This window comes from Scardinius erythrophthalmus, assembly GCF_964197995.2.
Source record: "Scardinius erythrophthalmus genome assembly, chromosome: 1".
Classification (NCBI taxonomy): domain Eukaryota; kingdom Metazoa; phylum Chordata; class Actinopteri; order Cypriniformes; family Leuciscidae; genus Scardinius; species Scardinius erythrophthalmus.
The window spans coordinates 45605741-45624733 of NC_138221.1; the positions used below are offsets into that span (position 1 = coordinate 45605741).

At 39.1% G+C, this 18993-nt stretch overlaps 1 protein-coding gene across 7 annotated transcripts in view; it reads right to left on the reverse strand.

The window, feature by feature from the left end:
* Positions 1-18993, reverse strand: part of kcnc3a (potassium voltage-gated channel, Shaw-related subfamily, member 3a) — a gene marked incomplete at its 5' end in the record, with an annotated part of 80609 nt that overhangs the window by 51007 nt on the left and 10609 nt on the right. For all 7 annotated transcript variants that reach the window (XM_081392510.1, XM_081392513.1, XM_081392515.1 and 4 more), the window contains one exon: positions 17140-17824. In XM_081392510.1, the coding sequence (XP_081248636.1) occupies positions 17140-17824 (685 nt within the window). The remainder of the gene's footprint in view (positions 1-17139; positions 17825-18993) is intronic.

Here is an 18993-nt window from a genome sequence, read left to right on the forward strand (position 1 = left end):
CACGCAATTCTGACTTTATATCTCAGAATTCTGACTTTATATCATGCAATTGGGAGATATAAAGTCAGAATTGCATGATATAAAGTCGTAATTGCGTGTTATAAAGTCAGAATTGTGAGATATAAACTATTTCAAGGTAAAAAAAAAAAGTCGGTCTTTTTTTCCCCCTTAGAATTTGACTTTATATCTCACAATTCTGAGAAAAGATGTCAGAATTGCGAGATATAAACTCGCAATTATATGTTATAAAGTCAGAATTGCGTGATATAAAGTCAGAATTCTGAGATATAAAGTCAGAATTGCGTGATATAAAGTCGCAATTGCGAGAAAAAAAGTCAGAATTCTGACTTTATAAGACGCAATTGCGACTTTATATCTCGCAATTCTGACTTTATATCTCAGAATTCTGACTTTATTTCACGCAATTCTGACATTATATCTCGCAATTCTGAGAAATAAAGTCAGAATTGCGAGATGTAAACGCGCAATTGTGAGATAAAAAGTCACAATTATCTTTTAAAATGTTTAATTCAGTGGCGGAAACAAGCTTCCATATGATATAGCCACCACATGGACACAAATAATGATAGAGGGCAGAGGCTAAAGTCAATTTAACAAGACGTTAATGGCAGCACACAGTGACTTGGTAAGTACATATCATTTGGAATAAATGAAGGATAAAGGGGAGCCCACTGTCCAAGTGAAGAGAAAAACAAACAAACTATGGCCAGAACACAAGCCTTTCACTCAAAGTGCGCACTTGCTGCAGATAAAAACAAGAAAACGTGAACATAATAATTGCCAATCGTTAGTAATGTTTTGGCCGTTTTTTGCAACTTTATTCATATAGTAGTACTAATACTTATGTTGTACATACCTTTACATTGACAGGCTGAATTCTTCTTGTATGATTTAAAGCAAACACTGAATTGATCTTCAAAGTGTTTACGGAGCAAAACCAATTTGATATTCATTTCAACACCAATCCCTATAATTCAACGCTCTCGTGTTACATCAATATGTATCATAGCAAACATGCTTCATTCAGCAGAGCAACAATACAGCCAGATGTTATTATGTCTTACACATACTCACTCACTCACTCACAGGCAGTGGTCAGTTGTGCCGCTGTAGCAGAGATTTCTCTCTCCCTCTCTCTCTCTCTCTCTCTCTCTCTCTCTCACACACACACACACACACACACACACACACACACACACACACACACACACACACACACACACACACACACACACACACACACAAACAAACACAGCTCAGCACTTTAACAGATTAATTACAGCCACTGACTGACAGGACAGAATGAACCCTCTCAAATCAGCGCAAAAGAAAAGCAGCAGATACAGCGGCTCTTACAAACACAGACATACTCAAACAATCCATCTGATTACTTCTTTCCTACAGTCTGAGAGAACTACTGAAGATGCATTTTACATTAACACTAAATTTGTCGTAGCAAATTCTATTATCAGAATAACATGTTTAGGTTGTCCTTTTTGCTTTAATGATGGCAGTACTTGAGCTGCTTGAACTCCACAAGTTTGAGTAAAACCTTATGTCCTCCAGCACGATTTGAGATGTTCCAAAGGGCATCTTCTCCAACATCATCTAACCGTTTGTACAAAATGGTAGCACTGGTGTAGCCTGCATATGTGCGAGTAAACATCCTCATGTCTGTGGTGCGATTGTGGATTGTGGTGTGGTGATTGACAGCTCAGGGAGAGTAAAAGATGAACCTTTGAGACTGAAGATGAGTATATTGCATAACAGTGGTTGATGCAGTGTGATCGAAGTAGCTCGGGGATATAGACATAGAGAGAGTGAAAAAGAGAAAATCTACTATTGAGTGTAAGTGTTTGTGTGTGTGTGTGTGTGTGTGTGTGTGTGTGTGTGTTGGGAATGACGCACTGGTTCTCATTGATAAAAACAGAGGGTCTCGGCCTAATGGAGGACAAGAGAGTGACTCACACTCCCACCAGATTGTATTGTCCTCTTTCTCATTTCCACATATACATTTCCCAGGACCTTTTGGAAATGATGAGGCTACAACAAAGACGTAAAGAAGAGAATTTCTACAGCCTGTTCACTCAGTGAATATATCAAGATATTATATTATTATTCTCAATAAAAATAAGATCCCATGGTTTGTGTGTTAAAAATAAATTGTGTAATTTCTGCACACAAAAATGAAAGCAAATAAATAATAAGAAATAAATCATTTGAAATTAATGTATTAATGTATATTGTATTCTAGTCAATATTCATAATGATTATTTCACTTTTTATAGTGTGTAATGTCTGCACAATAACAGTACTAATACAATTAAATATATTTATTATTATTATATTGTTTGTAAAATGATATAATACATATATAGACATTTATTATATAAGCTACTATATTGCTTTATTGTCTTTGTTAACTTGTGTTTAGCATGAACTAATGAACCTGCAAATTGTCTAACTCTTTGTCCAAAACTGCTCATGTACCACACATTTGAAGTATTGACAAAGTTCAAACACGCATGCAAAAACCATCTAACTCCCTGACATAAACAAAAACCACACACTCTTTCACTCGCTTACACACACACACACACACACACACACTCGCTCCATCGAGGTGAAACAGAGGAAATAAGTAGCACAGCATTTTTTTCTGCTTAGTATTCGATCCTGATAACTGCAGCACACTACACACATTTGTCCTTGCAAATGTTCCGTCTCCCTTCCTCTCTTCATCATTGCGCTCCTTGTAATCACTCCTTCCAAATCTCTTCCCATCGCTCTAACACTCTCTCCTCCTTGCATGTCACTTCTCTCACCCGGTCTGGGCCACAGTTTGGCAGTGTTCTCCTTCTCTCTGTACTCTATGCCATTAGCTGGAATGATAGAGTGCCTTTCCCTTTGTCCTTAATCCAAGTGAGAGCCCCACTCTGAGAAAATGCTAAAAGCTAGCATGCAGTAGCTAGTTCCAAATGCACAGAGATGCACAAACCTCTCGCAGAAACGCATACACAACGGTAGAAGAAAAACAACAAGATGTGGAAGTGCACATACATGCACCAGCGATTTACAGACAGCAATTTCACCGAACACTGCAAAAACTATTATTTTAACCCACCAAACCTGATTTCCTGGTCTTAGCTGTTCTCCCAGCTCTGTTGACTGGTTTTAGAGCTTAAATCAGCTAAGATGATCTTAAAGATGATCTACTAAGACCTGCAAACCAGTGTAGACCTTTTTTTTTTTTTAAATCCCCCAAGCAGATAATCAGTATTTTTGTCCAGTTTTTCAGTGAAACTTATGTAAACGTCACTAAAACAAGATTAATTTACTTAAAAAAAAAAACATTTGCACATGCACTTTTTGGAGAAAACATCAAGTTCACAGAAAAAAAAGGTGCCTGTTGTAATCACATAACCCTTTATCTTTCATTCATACTCAGGTCATCTTTCCTCGGTTTCTGTAAGCACAAGCTGTCTTAAACGTACAGTATGGCATTTTTCGCCGCTAGGGGTCGCTAACCTCTTTACAATAACAAAGGCGTAGTTTGATGACGCAATATTTGCTAAGAATTATGGATCTTGTCGTCAACGTCAAGCCGGCCGATCTAATAATGTTTATGGATGACTGAATACATTGATGCTTTTATCATGACTGTGATATGAAGCAGTTCGTGATTGCTAAGAGACAGCTATCAGCTCCAAACTCTAGCATCCAGTCCCGTGGATATAAAAGGAATACGGACATTTCATTCTACCAAACTACACGCAGAATTACTACTCACAGGTCAGTTTATTAGACAAATTAAACTTCTGAGGTAACGCAGCGCTGTTTCACTTGGTCTAACATTACACTAGCACACTAAACTGCATTTGAATGTGTTGAAATGTATGTGTTAGTCTGTCTGTACATCAACATTAGAATAACATACAGATCATATTCTGACATTTTATCATTGTTGAACGTTATAAAACATTGATTAGTTTTATGTAAATGTGCTCACCTGTTTAATAAAGTACATGTAGGAGCGGTCGAAGTCTCGGACGTGGAGCTCTCGTTTATATACTGTCTATGGGAGCTCTCGGCATCTCGAAAACACCGCGTTCTCCTTTTTTTATCCAAAGTCTGCTTGCCATGGTCCATAATGTTTGAACGAAACAACCACAGCGTGCAAATAGACATTCCGCACTACAAAGTTGTACGCATCAGTCGCTTTGGTTATACTATCAGAGGGCTCTGGTTCATAGCTCTGGTTACCCATGGCAGCACGAGCGGAAACCAGGGACAACGCGGATATGACGCCATTGGCGGCGACAAAACGGAAATAAAGAAACGGGATGTTTCTCGAATTAAATTACAAATTTCTCCTGGTTTGAAAGTTGTTGGAAACAGTCGGGATAATGTAAGTACACAACTAAAAAATATATATAACATAGATATAGTGATTTTTGCTATTTTTAAAGCAAAAAAGTTACATATTGTGCCTCTAAATACATACTTGGTAATTTGAACCTTATTAAAAAGTTTCACATAAATAAATAATAGTACTGTTCAAAGCATGTTTACAAAATGATGTAAGGCCACATTAGAAGTATAACACTTGACTAATAAAGATGTTTTATTTTACAGTTAGCGTGTTGACATTTTGAGATCACATGACCAGCTGAATACTACATAGAGACAGAGCGCAACGCATCATAATCTGAAGACCACGCCCACCGGGGGGGGGGGGGGGGATAGTCCAACGGTCTCCATTGACTTTGCATTGCGAGAGGCTGCCTCCTTGTCATTTCTTGCTTCTAACAAAAGACAGAATAATGCCTAAAAGCTGCTATGTGACAAGATGTACAGAAAACAAGCTAAAAAACCCAGAAATAAGTTTCCATAAGCTGTCGACCCCAAAAAACGAGCGTTTGAGGAATTAAAAGTGGATAAAGGCTGGAACGAATGGGTAAATTGTGGGATCCTGACACTCAGAATGCACTAAAAATACACCACGTGTGCAGTAAGTTAAACATTTGGTCACTGGTGAATCAAATATCCAAATGTCAGTTTTATATATTATATTCCTAAGAAACTATCCTGTGTTGGCGATTTCTGTCTCCTCCAGCGGGAGTACGTTAGTTCTCAGAGTAACGAGACACGTGACGCTCTGTCTCAACAGCCTGTATCCACTTTTATGTCCTAAACACTCGTTTTTTGGGGTCAAGACCTAATTAAAACGTATTACTGGGTTTTTTAGCTTGTTTGCTGTACACCTTGTCACACAGCAGCTTTTAGACATTTTTCTGTCTTTTGTTAGAAGCAAGAAATGACAAGGAGGCAGCCTCTCGCAATGCAAAGTCAATGGAGACGTTTTGATTGTTTTCCCCCTGGTGTGGGCGTGGCCTAAATACGCTCTGTCTCTATAGAGCTGGTAAGTCCCGCCCATCCGTAAAACCCCACTGGACCTCCTGGTTGAAAAATCGTCAATGCAAGTGAATGGGAGAAAATAATTATTTTCTGGTCCCGTTTGAATTGTGCCATGAATGTGAACATATGTTGTCTGTGAATTTTTTATATAATTTTTCATGTTACGAGTTTGACAGTATATGGTATGATTCTTCGGTTAGCAGTTGTGGAAAAGACATAACGAGAAAGACTACATGTCACCTATGTGACGTCACCCCATAAAGTTGACTTACCCGTGGTTTTCGCCAACCTCAACGATTTTGTCCTCTCCCTGAAAGAAGGAGGTGAAGTGCACCAAAGACACAGCCATGTTTAGCGGGATCCGTGAGCTAGTGTCCGTGTGCGAGTGGTGGTGACGTTTCAAACGCGTCGAAAGCAGCGAAGAGTTGTAGTCCACAAAGTGCTCTCACACAAAGTCTAACCGTATCAAACTTCTACCTGCTAAATTGTAGCATTCTTTACACGAAAAATTATATAAAAAATTCACAGACAACATATGTTCACATTCATGACACAATTCAAATGGGACCAGAAAATAATTATTTTCTCACATTCACTTGCATTGACGATTTTTCAACCTAGAGGTCCAGCGGGGTTAGCGGAAGGGGCGGGACTTACCAGCTCTATACTTTATCTTAGGCCCTGTCCCAAATGGCACCCTAAACACTCGCAGTAACGCCGCTTTGACTGTCGGGTAGAAGTCTGCTGTGGAGCTCGCTTCAGTGCGGGCTCGGCAAAACCACAAAGGGGGCGCTCACGTGCACCCTTCTGAAACCTAAAATGACAAACATGAATGAATATTGAATGAATTAAATAAATTAAGCTTTCTGGAATTTGAGCCATTATGGTTTACTGTGAACATAGCATTTCTACAATGACATTATTAACTGACAACGTTTGATTTTATGTTAAGCTACATCCACACCACTAGGTGTCAGTATACTTGCAAAGGCAAACATCAGCCTGCGCAAAATGAAAAAACAAAACAAAACAAAAAAACATTCTATTGCCATTGAGCTAACATTGTGTCGGCCAATTGTTTTGTTTGTTGTAATTTGTATTTCCATCTTTTTTTTTTCTTTTTTTTTTTACTATTTTGTTTCTTGATAACATTTTGTATGTTATAGTTCTTCGAATTAAAAAAAAAAAAAAAACTTGTGTCGGCCATCTTTACTCTTTCATTGCCCAATGCTCCTTTTACCATTTTTCTGTTTTCCCTAAAGTTTCTTCTCTCTGTATCTCCAACGAGAGCATCATCTCTCCATTTACCACCTTATCTTTGCACTCATTCAGTCTTACTCCCTCATTTCTCATTTGCAATTCCCCTCTCCCTTTCTTGCTCCTCCATCCAGCATGCTGCAGTATTACCACCATCAGCATCTTGTGAGCGCTGCTCTTTCTCTCCTCGGTTCCACTGCGCTCACACAGACACACCAACATGCAATCTAGCCACATCCATGGGGAAAAGGCTTGTCTGTAACTGGCAGGGGGAAAAAAAGTGTTTCATAGCAATAGTCTGGTGTGTGTGTGTGTGTGTGTGTGTGTGTGTGTGTGTATGTAATGGAATGGCAGTGTCTTATTGTGATTAGCATGACAAAACAAGGGTATACTATATATAAAAATAAAAGTGCCATGATACATTACAGCATCATGCTTGTTCCCTTCCCCCATTCTTTCTTTCTTTCTTTCTTTCTTTCTTTCTTTCTTTCTTTCTTTCTTTCTTTCTTTCTTTCTTTCTTTCTTTCTTTCTTTCTTTCTTTCTTTCTTTCTTTCTTTCTTTCTTTCTTTCTTTCTTTAACCCTCTCTTTCTTATTCCCTTTCTAACTCTCCTTCTCATTTGCAGTCATAGATCAGTTTCTTCTGCCCTGTGCAAAAATAAAGTCTTGTGGGAAGTGTGCCTTAAAAAACGCAAGGGATTTGGTGGGAAACAGAGGGGTGGGGGTGGAGAGAGATAAAGAGTGTGTGTGTCATGTAGGCTGTTTTCATCAGAGACCGCAGAGTCCCTCTTGTGACTGTTTTGAATATATTTTCATATGCCATGAGCACAGACATCCAAATAGATGTTTTCACTCCCGTTTGGGAGTGCGTGTCAGTTTTTGTTGCTGTCAGTATCACTAACAGCATTAAAAATATACTTCACCTAACAACGAAAATCATTTACTCACTTTCATGCTGTTCCAAACCTGTATGACTTGCTTTCTTTTGTGGAACAAAGAGTTTTTTTGTCCATACAATGCAAATCAATGAGGTTTAGTACAGTATTATGTACAAAAAAACAACAACAAGAAAATAATATAAATATCTACTTTAAAATATTACTATTAAAATATTTACAGATGTTCCACAGAAAAAAAGAAAAAAGAAAGTCATACAGGTTTGGAACAACACGAGAGTGAGTAAATGAAAATGAAAGTTACAATTTTTGGGTGACCTATCCCTTTAAGTATTAAACAAGTCTAAAGTTCCCTTAAATGGGAAATTCCTTTTGGTTTGTAGGTCATCATTCAAAAAAAATTGCTTTTTCTGTTTAGACACACAAAAAAAAAACGAATTCAAAGACGAAAGACAGTAAAAGTAAAATAAAAAAATAACAAAAAAAATGACTAAATCAAAGATTGTGAATAATCTGAGACAAACGATTATCTGTCTTATTTTTAAAGTAAGAGTGGCTGCAGCCGTTTTTAACTTGAATGTGCAGGGCTTCTGTTACAAGCCAGTTGCAGTAATTTTAGCTGATGTTCCAAACTGGTATATGTAAAGATATCATATTATTTTTATTCATTATCGTAATCAAAAACACACTGGCTTGCAGACTTACTGCATTTTGTTATTCTTTTAGTCATTTACCTATAGAGTATAAGTCTCACACATTAAAAAATAGCTTACTTCCGCATTGAAAAATAAAGTATAAATAAAGTATAAATAAACATTGAATTACTGAATCTCCCCAAAATGTGCAATAAAATAATATGCTTTGTATTTTTATGCTAGCTATTAACATGTTAATGACAAATTCCACTGTTGGATTGATTCTCCCGTATGAAACAATAGAAGAAAAAAATCCTCACTTCACCGGCAAACCAGCAGCCTGCTAAATACAAAATTAAAATAATGTCCGTGGGTCAGAAGAGTTATAGGCCCATTAGGCCCACATGAACCTCTGGGAGGTGTATAGGGCTGGAATACAAGGCTTCTGGTTTTACCCGGCTGTTCCCCTGTGACCAACGACTGCTCTAGGGAATGGGGTTTTCCATTTGCCTTGTGAACAAAATGCTGAAGTGGTGCAAAGGTGAACTAAAACGAGCAGGGGGGTTCTGGACATTGCTGGCCATCCTGTGTATAATTGTCTTGCAATGAAAAACTCCTAATGTAGGCGGTTTCACACTAATAACTTGTTGGCTCTGGCATTGGCCGGTCTTTAACACCTATTTAAAAAGTAGGAGCACTGCACAGCATATGCCGGCATTTACAAGTTCACTGGCTGACTAGACTTTAGGGTGGATGACCTGGGGGGGGTTAGAAAAGACCAAAGCAAACAGAATCTCTTGAGCCAAGAAAAGATGCCTTGTAAAAGCAAATACGCTGCAACTCGAACAGAATAATTCACCCGCGAGCTGGACCGCAACCAGTGAGGGGAAAAAAAGCACACTGCGCATTCAGCACCCGACCTCTTATTCACCGATTTATTGGTCTCAGCGTGACTGGTTCAATAATCTTTATTATCATGCATTTTGCTGCTGCAATGTGTGGCTAGAAGACATGTACAGATACTGCAGGAAACCAAGTTATCTTGGTGGCTCGGTTGAGCTTTTGCTGCCTGTATTGTGAAAATGAACAGTACAGGAGGAAGAGTGGAGGCCTGCTTGTTACTGAGTGAGATCTTGTCCCACATATCTCCTCATTTTCTTCCTATTTTTAGAGATGTAGTAAAAGTAGAAGAAGAAAAACAGTGGGGGAAGACTGGAGGTGTGAGCACGGGTGCCAAAAGAGGTCTCATCTGAAAAGAAGGATTTTACAGGCAGACTAACTCGGGTTACAAATGAGCATGATCATTACTGGGAACACAAAGGTAATTACTTCTAAGGAACTGATAAACACAAGCCCGTTTTAAAAGAAAAAGCATGCGGTTAAAAGGAATCCAGTCATATTCCATGAGTTGTACACAGGGGGCTGCCGTGGTCTATGCGGCTCTTGAGGATGCACTTCAAACGTGTTTGCAATGAATAAATCACACATTGCAAAAGAAGCAAGAAGTAATATTCATTTTCCATCTCACGCAAGGAGGGACCCTGGAGTCCTGACATTTAAGGTTATTTTTGGCACATTCAGGTCGCTAACTGTTTACAAACACCTGGTGGGGAGACAGCACTATACGGCGCTTTTGGGACATATGTGCTATTGGGAAATCCAACTTAAACACTGAGAAAAACGTATTCAAAACATTTTTTTCTACTTGTCCCACGAAATCTTTGCGTTTGTCTTTTAGACAAAGGTTCATTAAATGTTTGCGGAAAGCTACACCTATAAATTGGACCTAAAAATGATTTGTACTGTGAACTAATTTTTTTGAGAAGGTGAACCGTTCTTGTCACTTACTTTGATCAGAATAGCATTAAATTAGAATAGAAGAACTGGGAATGCAGACTTTCTCTTTTTTTTAAGTTTTCCCACAAAATCTTCCCCAATACATTTCTTTAATTATTTATTAAAGTCCCCTTGTAGTCAATTGTATCCCTTAAAACTCATCTTTGATCACCAAAATAAAAATTTTCCTTTATGCCTTAACATAGTTTGAATGTAACTCTACACCCTTGCCTCATTTGGTATATGTGGTTCTATGAATATGCAAATTAGCCCCACCTCCACCCACTCAGCTTAGAGATCCACTCGTTGACCATCACGTTGACCTGATTGGTTACAAGGTAGTTTTTGACGTCAGAAACGCCAGCGATTTTAAACCACGTTTTTGAGACTGTCCTTGTTTCACTGCAGTTTTAAGGAGAAAATACTAAGCAATGGTGTTGACTTAAGAATTTGCACATGGTTTGTCTTAAAGCATATTAACAACACCACATACACATATAAACAACAATAAATACTTGATTTTCACTACAGGGGGACTTTAAGTGATTCTTTTTTTTTTTCGTAGAAATGATTTGTCATTTAGATAAAGGTTGGTCAAATATTTGCCATATGCAACACCTAAAAATAGGATATTATTCATAGTACTAAATAACGGTAAGGTGAACAGTTTTTTGTAAGCCACTTATGATTAGAATAGAATTAGATTAGAATATAAGAACTGGCAATGCCTAATTTATTTATTTAGCGATTATTTTTATTTATTCAAACGAATTGTCTTTTAGAAAAGGGTGATTACATGTTTGGGAAACTAAATATTGGTAAGGTAAACTAAATATTTTGTTATGCCTTTGATTAGAATAGAATTAGATTAGAATAAAAGTACTGGCAATGTAAAACTGGCACTTTTTCTTTTAGTTAAAGCAGCGTTAATCTCCGGAATGTCATTCTGCCTTTCAGCACTGGACAGCTCCAGAAGTGACGTCATACTTGTCCTGGTGGCAGTACAATCCGATATGACATGCACATGCCGATATGAAGCCCACAAATGCTGTCTAGTTAGGGAGCTCACTAAGGTTTGGGAAACTCCGGGGGTTGATCTACTGACATAACGCATGTAAAAGCAGTTATTTAGTAATGAGTGTCATGACAAATGCAGAGCGAAAAAACAAACATACATTTCTAAATACATACTGGATCATCTATCTTAAGCAAGGTGAACTGTGACGTTAATTAAAGGCTTTATTCATATATATATATATATTTACACGTGGGTACAAAATACACAGAGCACCGCAAAGCGGGATTATTTTGACTACGGGCTGTTGCTAAGAAACGCTGCTAGAGCTCTGTAGTTCATTTAATAGTTGTTCATCCTTATCGAATAGGATTTTGCACGTGAATGACTATGCACCCGCAGGTTGTTATCCATACAACATGTGCTCACCTACAAGCTTGAGATGCTGAACAACAGTAAAGTCATTCCGATCATTCTGCAAACTATGCATTTGCTCCTCAGTTAACGGTCATTGAGGATGTTTTATTGTGTGATCTTCCTTTATTAATCTGCCCTACAACAGTGTGTAAAGTATCATTTGTGTCTTCTCTCCAAATGAAGCACCTTTTGCTCTAGTTCTTCACACATGAATTAAAAATTACACAATAGTGACAATTGTCAATTAGATCAGTGAGTGGTTGTGAAGCTAGAGTTTGGGCCCCCCAGTGGGGGCCACAAAAAGTGTGCTAGAAAAATAAAAATGAAATGAAAATAAAATAACTCTAATGGTGGGAAGGAAAATATATAGTGTCAACATAATAGAAACTAAATTTCTTTATCATATTAGTTTCATAATATAAATGGTAAGATACAATAAAATAACTATAATATGGGTAGAAAAAATAGTCAACAATTTTCCAGATAATATTTTACACATACAGTATTTTTTGTATATCTTTTAATATTGTAAAATACAATATAAAATCTCTAATGGTAGGTAGAAAAACATACAGTGTCTGCTTAATAGAAAGTAGATCGTTTCCGGATATATTCCACATATTTATTATATATTCTTTTCACAATAAAATAAAATAAAATAAAACTTTAAATGAGGGAAGGAAAAAATACAGTGTCAAGTTAAAGTAAATATTTTCCAGGTAATATTTTAGACAGCTTTATAATACTTTTTTTGTCTCAAAAGGATCATCATTGTAGCAAATTAGCTCTAAAGAAATATTAATAATAAATCATAACTTATAATTGTATCAGTTAATAGAATTAACTTAATGTTGTAAACTTAATATTACAATCAATTAACCTGTTTGTCCCGTGAACACTCAGTGTTAATTGTTTATTAATTCTAAGAAATGTAGATTTCTGGAGTATGGGAAATGTCTTTCTTACTTTACAGTACTACTAACTATGAGCTAATAGTCAAAATCTGCATGATTAGGAGCTTGATATGAGCTTGAAACACGGGCAACTTTACATGTGACATGAACAAGATTTTATTAACTAGACTAAACACTTAAACTACTCTAACATACACATACATGCATACAGTTTACCAAGGGAAAGAGAGCTGAAGCAGAATACAGGAAAGCAAGAAGTTATAGCATTGTTTGAAATTCAGCAGATCAACAGCCTTGAGCAAACCATCAGTTTAGTTCTAACACGCCCTTCTTTAAAAGGGGTAAGGATACTTAATGTATCAAATAATGAGACTAAGTTTGATACTTGCATGTCTCGCCCATTTGAATTAAACTGTCCTCATGCAATTTGTTGAGGCTCCAGTTGATCTTTGCTGATGTTGTCTTGATGAGAGAGAACCAGTGTGAGTCAGAGGATCTTTGGTGAATGGAAAGACAAGGCCGCAGCCTGGCACAAGCTTGGGGGTCCTTAGAAAACTTCTAGTTTAGCATCATCTTCACATCAGGATTCCAGAAAGGGACTAAGAGAGTAAGAGACTAAGAGACCAAAGAGGCTCAGACAACACAGTGTTCATGGCATCCTTCGAAAACCATCTCCATCAATTGTGTCCTGCCTGGGCAAAGAACAGGTGCACAGGATGAAGCTGACCGAGGATAAACACCTTGCAGTGTCCACAATATCTAACTACTTCACCTGTGAGACTGGTGAAAACACTACAACTCTGACTGACAATTAGGAACCACCAGAGACTCGAGCATCATGATTCCCTTGCCCATCACGATCCAACTGACCATCGTCCGACGATGCCTCCACCTGAACCTCGTCGTTCGAAAGGGGGGAAATATGTAAATCAAAATGCTCAAAACATCATAAAACCTTCCCCCTCTCCCGTTTTTATCGGCCCTCAAACCAGTTCTCTTCAAAGGCCGTTATCACCTCTGCTTCCCTGAACGATCTGAGCAAAAGACTATAGAGATAAACTTCCAATGCACAAGGACATTGACTCCATTCTTACCCACAAACTTTACCAAATGTTTATAGTATTTCTCCTGTGTTTTATGCATGTCCCTATGTTTTATTAGCCTTGTTATGATTCATTAATTATGTTAGGGTAACTTCAAATCTTGATCTCCAAAGATGATGCATCACTGCTTTAATGTCTTCAAATCCCCATCTTTCTTGGTATCAAAAGAATCCTCTTTTGATTTTATAATCAATGGTGTACAACATGTTATGATAAATTGCATCATATTGTTTTACCATACTTTTGTGTATCGAAACTGTTATCGGAAACCTTTAATCTGGCCAATACGGAGCCAGGGTTTACTGCAACTCTTCACTTATGTATGGGCTCACTGGATCATCTGATTTAAACTAGGGATTTAACCAGAGAGAGAGAGAGAGAGAGAGAGAGAGAGAGAGAGAGAGCTCCTAGTCCTGACACCATAGATCAACTCAGATGCGCATGCTATTTATTTTATGGTGCCCGACACTACAGTCTTTTAAAAGTCAGCATTTACTTTGAAGACATCTTCTATCTTCATAAGTGCCTAAAATGAAAACTGAATCAGTTAAAAATGCAGCCAAAAATCTAGATAATACACATCTTGCATGCATTTGCATATTTTCAGATTGAAAAAAGTGACTAACAGCATTGCCTGCACGCTGCACGCACATACACAAATGCACAGGCTCTGCCTCTGTTGCTCTGCAGCAGAAATCAGAGCGCAGTCAGCTAGTATGAGACGCCGCAGTGTTACGCTATAGCACAGCCAGAGAAAGGGACATGGAGGTTGTAAGTGATGATTAGCAATCCGGCACGAGGCCCTGCACCCATACAGCAGCCCGCTAATAAAACACTATGCGTGTCACGGTTGATAAAAGACCTCCGTTCAATGACGACGCAGTAAAACGATGACGGCATCTCTCCCTCCCCTTGAGAACAGTGAGAAGAGCTGGGTAACTTACAATCGCAGACCCTTCAAACGCATTAGTTTGAAATGCAATACAAAAATACAAAGTAAAACTGAACAGTTAAATGGAACCCTGGGGATTTAGGAAAGCAAGTATGTATCGACTGCTCATGACTGATCCATTGACCTAGATGTGACGAGGGAGATAAATATCTTAAATAACCAGCCTGCAATGATAAAGGAGATAAATGGTTGCTGTTCACCAGCTCGTGAATGACGTTCTGAGAGCCAAAGGGTGAATTACCTTTCATGTGCTCCAGCTGAGACATCTCTCAAACAAGGGTCAGTAAGTGACTTTGTTTTCCTAAAGTCGTAACAGATTTTTTTATAATGACAGAGATTATTGTCTGACTGGAAAAAAAGATGATATGATTAATCACTTAAAATGGCAAGCAAATAGTTTGGTGCATCTAATTGGGCTGTGTAAAGTTTTCCAATTCATATGACCTTATTATGCTCAGTATCCCAACATTGGGATCACAAGCCTGACACCCAGAAAAAAATCTAACTTAAGCTTCAGGTGTAGTGATTATCAGGTGATTGTGGTGGCAGTGATATACGGGGCTTCTGCCGAGTAAGCAGGAAACTGATTCAGTTAAAAGCAAGACCCACGGGAATCTCTAGTTTCTGGTATACCGCGAATATCCTGTACTCCCAATGTGGATACATACATAAGCACAACCTAATACCAGTAACTTGCTTTGATAAGCTAGAAATTTCTCAAATATCTTGTGGTTAAACATATAGGCTACCTTACCATTGGTATGGGTCACATCATTTAAAGGTGCTCTAAGCGATGTTGGGTGACGTCACTTCTTGTTGACGTTCGAAGTATTGTCAAACAAAATTAAAAAATGCTTAGCCAAACAGTTATTGGCTAGAACACTGTTTGTTATGTTTCGTGGTGCAGGTTGGCCCAGTTTGTTTTTGTTGCCGTTTGTGGAGCCTGTGGTGTCTACAGAGACGGTGTTTTTTTTTTTACAGTGTGTTCAGGGGACAGGCAGCTAGCATATGTTTGCTGTATGTGACAAAAAAAAAGTCATCCTAAAAAACGTGTGACATCGCTTAGAGCACCTTTAATAAAGGGTACAACATTACTAAATATTTTGCAAGCATGACAACATGTTCACTATCATAGTTTCAATAAGCTCAATCAGGGCACTGATCAGGGAGTCGGTTATTTTAAGGACTGTGCATAATGCACCTTGATGGAAGTTCTACAGCAAAAAACTAAATCATGTGAGCCAGCTACTCACCGCATATGGCAACACGTGAAAGATGTTTAAAAAAAAAAACAATTATTTAATTATGTATCAGCTAGACAGGTAATGAACATAATCTAGCTAACATTTATAAATAATTTACAGCTAATTTGTTGCAGCAATCAAAGTACTTATCATAATGTACTTTTAAATAACAAAAAAATATCCATGATGCTGTTGTTCACAAATGCCAGTAAGGACGGTGTACAACGAGGACATTGCCAGGACCCCCGGCCTTAGGAAGGCCCTGTGATTTCAACCGAGGGGGACCCACAGCAACAACCTGCACCAGGGCCCCAGATACCCCACAGCCCTGCTGTGAAATAGAGCCAACAGTGTCCCAATGTGTAGTGAGTCAGGGTCCTCACCAGTGCCCGATTTCGTGCATGATATATTGACTCACGACCAAGGGAGCTGAATTAGACATACTCATTCAGGCATGAGCAGTTGTTTTCTCACTTGTTCTGCTTTGCTGAAACGTTTTTCTAACTTTCAAGATCTGCAAAGTAATGCCGTGTTCATAGCCAAAACTCAATGGTGTACACCTCAGGGTAAACGTCCTGGCGTTCAATGTCGTAGGGGTCTGCCAGGTGCCGTTCTGCAGTATGGACAACAGCGAAATGTGCATACTCTTTGCGCATGCGCAATGACTGGCGGTTCTGATCTGAATGCGTGTACAATAATTAAGGTTTTTACGATAATGACCGTCTGGCAGTGGGTTATTTGGCTTGCTACACGCATACTTATAAATAAATGGACATTAAATATTGATTGGGAGGAAAATGTTTTATTAGCTTGTAGAGACTGCAGAGAGAACTGAACACGACCACATCCGGAAACCAGTCAGTTTTACAGCGTTGCCACTCATAATTATTCAGAAATATTTGATGGCTGAATGCAGCGACTGATCAACCAGAATAAAGTAAAGTATTCTTGAAAGCAGAGTATGAAATCAAACTGAATAACAACGTTCTTCAAAACATTAAAATATTTGTTTTCAACATTTCATAATTTACACGAACAGCCGAACCAAAAAGGTAAGTTTTAGAAAGATGCCGAGGAGCCCACTGCGCATGCCGAGAGCTCGAGTTATGTTCACCGCCAAATAATGTGCGTGGAGCGTGACAGCGAGACAAAATACTGCATTTTCAGAGAGAGAGTGACAGAGAAAGACTCCACATAACGAGCCAAAGTATTTTTCTCTCCAAACTTAGCTAGCAAACTTCCCAGAGGTTTACAACTTATCAGCTCAAGCCAAGTACGACAGCGGACTTTGTTGCAAACTAGCTTGCTTCCATGTAGCCTACACTCACACAGGGTCATACTACAAGAAGTTCACGTGAAGCGCGCTCAAAATCTAATACAGACAGGTTTAATAATAAAGTAGATTTCGAAAGATGCCGATACACGCACTCACCCTGGCGTATTTCGAGGAGTAGGGGTCCTCAAACAGCGCCCACATGCGGGGTCGCCAGATACTCCACCTGCTGGTGTTGCGACCATCCTCCTGTAGACACAACCTCTTCAAGTCCCCGTCCGCACCGCCCGTTAGCGCCGGGTCGTCCTCTGGCAGGTCCGGCTCAGGCGTCTCGAAGCTGTCCAGCGCTTCCTCTGCGTCCCGATGCTGTCGGTAGTTCATCCAGCAGCAAGCCTCCACGTCCGTCTCATCGATACCCCAGAACGCGAGCTCCTCCTCGAAGAGAGGACCGCAGACATCGTTAGGACAATGCAACTTCCCAGTGCGGTAATAGTTGAGGATGAAAGCAAAGGTGGCAGGGTGACGGTCAAAGAAAAACTCGTCGGATTTGGGGTCATAGTCAAAGTTACTGAACGCATCTGGCTCCGTGAGCCAGGACAAGCGGGTCCCAGGCAGCGTCTTCAGTGTGCTGCGGTACGTCTCGTGCCGAACCCCCCCGCAGTTTATCACTATTTTCTCGCTGTCTGAAGGACAAGTCATGTCTGCGCTGTAACATGCTTTGCTGGACGACTTGTTCCCACCCTTGCGCCCTTTGAAAGAGGAGACACACACCGAACTGAGCATAGAGGAGCAGGGGGAGGGAGAGGAGGAGAGAGAACCGAGAGGGGAGGGGGGGAGGAGGAGCCTGCGGTGGGAGAGAAGAAGAGAAAAGAAAATTAGTGATGCTCATACTTTTATACATCATCAAGTTGGTAAAAGTAACCTGCTTTTAACTCATCGCATCATTAGTTCTTGCACCAGTCGCCGCTAATGTGGCTCTGTATAGGTGGTACAATGCAATTGCAATGGTCAAATTCCTATTAAAATTCTGGAGAAAGCGCAAATATAGCCAAGGGTTGTTGGGAACATCATGAGGGGGCCCGCTACGGTCTTTTATGGTATAGTCTACTCAGTGGGCTTGAAAAAGAAAGGACCCGTCCATAAACATTGTGTAATTTTAGTGAGGACCCTGGCAAACACACAAAATTAGATGAATGTTGATGCAGGTATATGGGATAAGCATTCTAATGAAGGAGTGAGTTTCACATAATAAACAGGAACGAGACCCCTCCTCTTTTGAAATGCCCACCCATCTCTCAATTTTTACCATCACTCAGCTCTCATGTCCCTCAATTCACTAAAACACTCTGCTCAATTACAGCGAAGGGAGATGAAAATGACTGAATGTTTTACAGCCACCCCCCTCCTCACACCATGCTCTCAGTGTATCCAATAGAAAGAGGGAGAGGAAGAGAATGAGAGCGAGAAGAAGGGTGGGAGGAAGAGGGAGAAAAGCTAAAGGCAGAACGATTATTTGCTGAGCTACACAAAATAGGGAGAAAAGACTGCAGAGTATTAACTCTTACACTATCCCTCGCTTTGGGCAGTACTAATGTTATGCAGACCATTCAGTACAGTCAGTGTAGAGTATTCACCTTTGTTGCAGTCATTGTTTGAGGATGCAATCTTCAAAATTACAATATTCTATTAAAAAGAGTTAGATTCATATGCACAAACATGCATTCATATTTTCATGGCATTACACTGAGAAGACGCTTGAAAAATGTAATGTTTTTACTTCTTAGCCGTATAGTGAAACAAATGAGTACTGCCGCTCTTTTTCCAATCAAAATGTCCCATTTTGGAAATATGGAGCAGGGAAGCTATTATCTTTTTCTCTTGGGATTATCAAACACTAAAAAAAATGGTGACGTGCCATTGGATCTATTTGTACCTGATTTAAACTTTAAAAATGACTTTTGTTAGTGTAGTCAAATTCAGCTAGTTAAACCAGATTTTTAAAATGGAATAAAA